Source organism: Manduca sexta, chromosome 2 (assembly GCF_014839805.1).
Source record: "Manduca sexta isolate Smith_Timp_Sample1 chromosome 2, JHU_Msex_v1.0, whole genome shotgun sequence".
In the NCBI taxonomy this organism is placed as follows: Eukaryota; Metazoa; Arthropoda; class Insecta; order Lepidoptera; family Sphingidae; genus Manduca; species Manduca sexta.
Genome location: NC_051116.1, coordinates 5,466,804 through 5,471,249, shown reverse-complemented (window position 1 = coordinate 5,471,249; position 4,446 = coordinate 5,466,804). Strand labels below are relative to the sequence as shown.

The following is a 4,446-nucleotide window of genomic DNA, read 5'->3' as shown; positions in this document are numbered from 1 at the left end:
ACCGTGAGGGGGTTGTAAGCTTGGCTAATGGGTAGCTTGATTTAGTCGCTAGTGCGAACCACAGTATTTTGAGCCAGTACACAAAGTTTTTACTCGTGGGAACAAAAATGGAATCACCAATAAAAACCAAAAGACGCACAGGGGGGAGGGAGAAAAGAAGGAGCCGGGAGCAATAGGTGCCGAGGAGGCCCACGTCCCGTAGGGGACAAACAGTCCGCCGAGGAATCGCGCGGGCGAACTCCCAAGGTGGGGGAACGTCCGCGTGATGAAGTCGCGGCCGAAGAGCGAACGCGGGGTGCTGGGTCAGACTCTGACTCAGCATCCAGCATGGTTAGCGGATGGAGCTCAGTCGCGGGCACCAGATCTATGGAGATCAAGACGGCAGCGGCGGAGTCATTCCGGAAGCGGATCAGGTGCAGGATCGGGGATACGTCCTCCGAGGGCGGCGGGGCAAAGGCTTCGTGCGTCGCTCCCCCGGAAACGGGGCGGATCCCACTCCGCGTCTCGCGGAGCGAAGGTGAAGGGTCGGGCCCTCAAAGAAGCGAGGGACAGCGGGAAGCTCGCCGAGGAGGGCGGCACCCGATCGCCGCACGACCTCAAAAGGCCGAGAAGAAAAAGGGCCAAATTTGAGGAGGTCGTGATGGCGGCGATTGCGAGTGTCCGCCAAAAGAAATTGCGGTCCTCGAAAGAGAAGGCTGCGCAAGAGGCCGCGGCCTCCATTATGGCGGCAGCAGCGGCCACCTTCTTGGAGTCGGAACCCGAGTCGGGTAACGAGGGGATGAGGGCCGATATCGCCCGGCTAACGACGGAGGTTGAGCGTCTCTCTAGGGAGAACGCGGAACTCAAGTCCAGCCGGGCCTCAGCCCTCGTTCAGTCCTCTCGTCCTGTAGAGACGCCTCCAGAGGTGAGTGCGGTGCAGCCGGCGGACAGGCAACAACTCCTGAGCCTGATACGAGAGGGCATCCGCCAGGAGATCGGTGCCCTCTCTGCCCGGTTCGCGGTTCTGGAGGGCATTGTCCTCCGGCCACCTCTGGCGGGCTCCAAGAAGGCTGCGTCCTACGCGGCCGCCGCGGCTCCGCAACCCACGCCGGGGACGTCCGGCCCGACGAGCCAAAGCTCAGGGCCATCCACGAGGCCGACGAAGCCGTCGTCGTCGTCTCCGCCGCCTCCGCCTCCGGCCTCCCAGAGGACGCTCGCAGCAGATAAGCCCAAAAAGGCGAAGGCTGCGCGGAGAGCGGCGAAGCCGGCGGAGCTGGCAGAGACGGCTCCCCACCTACTCTCTTGCCTGCTGATGATGCCGGCTGGACAGTGGTGGGGGCCAAAGAGAGACCCGACGCACGGAGCGGCGGAAGGCGCAGCGGCAGCGCGCCAAGGAGAGAGCGTCGCCAATATGCTTCGCGCCCCGAAGTCCGCAGCTGTAGTCGTCACACTGCAGCCGGAAGCGGTAAAGAAGGGCGTGACGTACGCGGACCTCCTTTCCAAGGCAAAAGGGGTTAATCAACCCCGCGGAGCTTTGGGATTGCTGGGGGTTGCGGTTAAGAGTAACCGCAACCGGAGCCCTGAAACTCGAGCTCCCGGGAGCCAGCAGTGGCCCGGTCGCGGACGCCCTAGCTGCAAAGCTACGGGCGGCGTTTGATGCGGCCGAGGCTAGAGTGTCTAGACCCGTAAAGAGCGTAAGCTTGCGCATATCGGGTCTGGATGACTCCGTCACGGTGGAGGAAGTGGTGGCCGCCATTGTCAGGACCACGGGATGCTCAGCTGAAGAGCTGAAGCCGGGAGCCCTACGTCCCGACTATGCGGGTATGCTGGCCATCACGGTCAGCTGCCCCGTGACGGCGGCCAAAGTGGTGGCTGAGGGCCGGAGGCTTTTGGTGGGCTGGGTGTCGGCGCAGGTTAAGCTGCTCGAGCCCCAGCCTCTGAGGTGTTACCGATGTCAGACCGGACATCACGTCGGGGTAAGGTGCACCTCGGAGGTCGACCGCAGCGCGTTGTGCTTCCGCTGCGGTCAGCCCGGTCATAAAATCGGCTCGTGCACCGCCGACAAGCCGCACTGCTTAGCCTGTGCGGCGGTTGGCAAGCTCAGCCGAACACCGGGCGGGGAGTAGAGCCTGCGCCGCTCCCGCCAATACCGGGGCAAACGCCGGCCCACGGCCTCCACTGCCGCTTCCGCCGCGGCTCCCCGCTAGCGCTGCCGCTGCTACTTCTGGAGAGAGCGCAATGGAATGCCATTAATGGCCCCATTGCGCTTTCTCCAGGCGAACATCAACCACTGCGCCAGAGCTCAGGATCTCTTGCTCCAGAGCATGGCGCGGTGGTCGATTAATATCGCCGTGGTCTCCGAGCCGTACTTTGTCCCGCCCAGGAATGACTGGGTGGAGGACCTGAGCGGCTCGGTGGCCATCATCGCGTCGGCCGCCGCCGGTACCCTGACCCACGAGCGGGTGAAGAGGGGCCAGGGTTGTGTCGCAGCTCGGTTCGGAGGGATAGTCGTAGTGGGGTGCTACTTCTCTCCGAGCCGAACTCTCGCCGAGTTCCACAACTCCCTCAGGGAGCTGAGTGACGTCGTCGTCGAGTACGGTTCGCTTCCCGTCGTCGTGCTGGGGGACTTCAACGCCAAGAGCCAGGCTTGGGGTTCCCGGTACACGGATGTACGGGGGCGAATGGTTGAGACTGGGCCTTGGAGGTTGGCCTGGACGTCCTCAACAGGGGTTCCGTCGCCACGTGTGTGCGGATGCGGGGTGAGTCCGTGGTGGACATTTCGTTTGCCAGCCCCGCATTGTCGCAGCGTGTTGTCGACTGGCGAGTAATGGAGGCGGTGGAGACGCTGTCGGACCACCGGTATATCCGGTTCGACGTCTCCACCGATCCCTCGAGCGCGCCAGTCTGACGGGCCCCAAGTGGTCCACGTTGGGCGTTGAGACAGCTGGACAGGGAGCTCCTCCTGGAAGCCTCCATCGTCCAGTCCTGGGTGCAAGCACCGGTCAGGCCGGACGATGTGAATAACGAGGCCGACTGGTTCCGGGAGGCTATGTCCTCTGTCTGCGACTCGGCAATGCCCCGAGTCCGCCGAAGCCAAGCGCGGCGCAAGGTGTACTGGTGGTCGCGGGAGCTGGCATCGCTCCAGGCGGCGTGCTATGCCGCGCGACGCCGGTACACCAGGTACCGCCAAATCCGCATCCGGCCTGTGGATGCGGTGGCACGAGAGGCGGAGCTATACCAGGGGTACAGAGACGCAAAGACGCTCTCTCGGGCGCGATTCTAGAGTCTAAGAATCGCGCCCACCAGGAGTTGCTGGAGTCTCTTGACGCAGACCCGTGGGGACGTCCTTACAAAATGGTGCGGAGCAAGCTCCGCATCTGGGCGCCCCCACTGACGCAGAGTCTCCGGCAGGAACTGGTCGAGGGCGTCGTTGGCGCTCTGTTCCCTGCACTAGGGGAGCACGCTCCTCCGCCCATGGCTCCGCCTTCGGCGGCGCCCGGCATGGACCACGACGACGACGTCACTGTTCCCGCGGTGACCGGGGTAGACTTGAGGGTGGCGGTGGCCAAGATGAAGGCCAAGAACACCGCCCCAGGGCCCGACGGCTTGCCTGGAAAAGCCTGGGTCCTGGCCTTGGGGGATCTCGGGCCTCGACTTCAGAGGTTCCTCACGGCATGTTTGGAGAGGGGCCAGTTTCCACTTCGTTGGAAGACGGGGAAACTGGTACCATCGCGAAGCATGGGCGCCCCGCGGACAGTCCGTCCGCATACCGGCCCATCGTCCTGCTCGACGAGGTGGGCAAGCTCTTCGAAAGAGTTATTTCAGACCGCCTCGTCGAGCACCTGACGAGGGTTGGGCCGGATCTTGCGGACAGCCAATTTGGCTTCCGCAGAGGGCGCTCTACTGTGGATGCCATCATGCGCGTGAGGTCTCTCGCGACGGGGGATGCTGTTTCCCGGGGTAGGGTCGTCTTGGCAGTGTCGCTTGACATCGCCAATGCCTTTAATACCCTGCCCTGGAGTTGTATCAGGGAGGCACTCCGGTATCACCGGGTGCCGGCCTACCTCCGTCGCGTTGTCGGGGCCTACTTGACGGATAGGGCCGTCATTTACCCCGGTCGCCAAGGGGAATGGATCAGGCGCGAGATGTCGTGCGGTGTTCCGCAGGGTTCGGTTCTGGGGCCCCTCTTGTGGAACATCGGATACGACTGGGTGCTGCGCACCGACCTCCCGAGCGGCGTCAGCGTGGTATGCTACGCTGACGACACGCTAGTTTTGGCTCACGGGGGGTCGCATCAGGCGGCGGTCGACGCGGCTACAATTGGGGTTGCGACAGTCGTTGAGAGAATCCGGCAACTGGGACTCGAGGTGGCGCTGCACAAATCCGAGGCCATGTGCTTTCATGGCCGGGGGAACGCGCCACCTCCGGGTCTCCAGATCACGGCAGGAGGGGTTCACATCGGCGTCG

General features: G+C 63.8%; 1 protein-coding gene across 1 annotated transcript; it reads left to right on the top strand.

Moving 5' to 3' along the window:
• Window positions 1–265: 265 nt before the first annotated feature.
• Window positions 266–3,262, top strand: LOC119188793. Its single transcript, XM_037436657.1, has 4 exons — window positions 266–1,492; window positions 1,671–1,955; window positions 2,256–2,648; window positions 2,924–3,262. The coding sequence occupies exons 1-4, from the start codon at window positions 266–268 to the stop codon at window positions 3,260–3,262; spliced, it is 2,244 nt and encodes a 747-aa protein (XP_037292554.1).
• The last annotated feature ends 1,184 nt before the right edge of the window (window positions 3,263–4,446 follow it).

Excerpts from the sequence above, each read along its gene's own strand:
- LOC119188793 (XM_037436657.1), top strand. The coding sequence starts at position 266 with ATGAAGTCGCGGCCGAAGAGCGAACGCGGGGTGCTGGGTCAGACTCTG. Across the intron at positions 1,493-1,670 it reads TCCTTTCCAAGGCAAAAGGG|AGCGTAAGCTTGCGCATATC; the intron begins GTTAATCAACCC and ends AGACCCGTAAAG. Across the intron at positions 1,956-2,255 it reads AGACCGGACATCACGTCGGG|GCGAACATCAACCACTGCGC; the intron begins GTAAGGTGCACC and ends CGCTTTCTCCAG.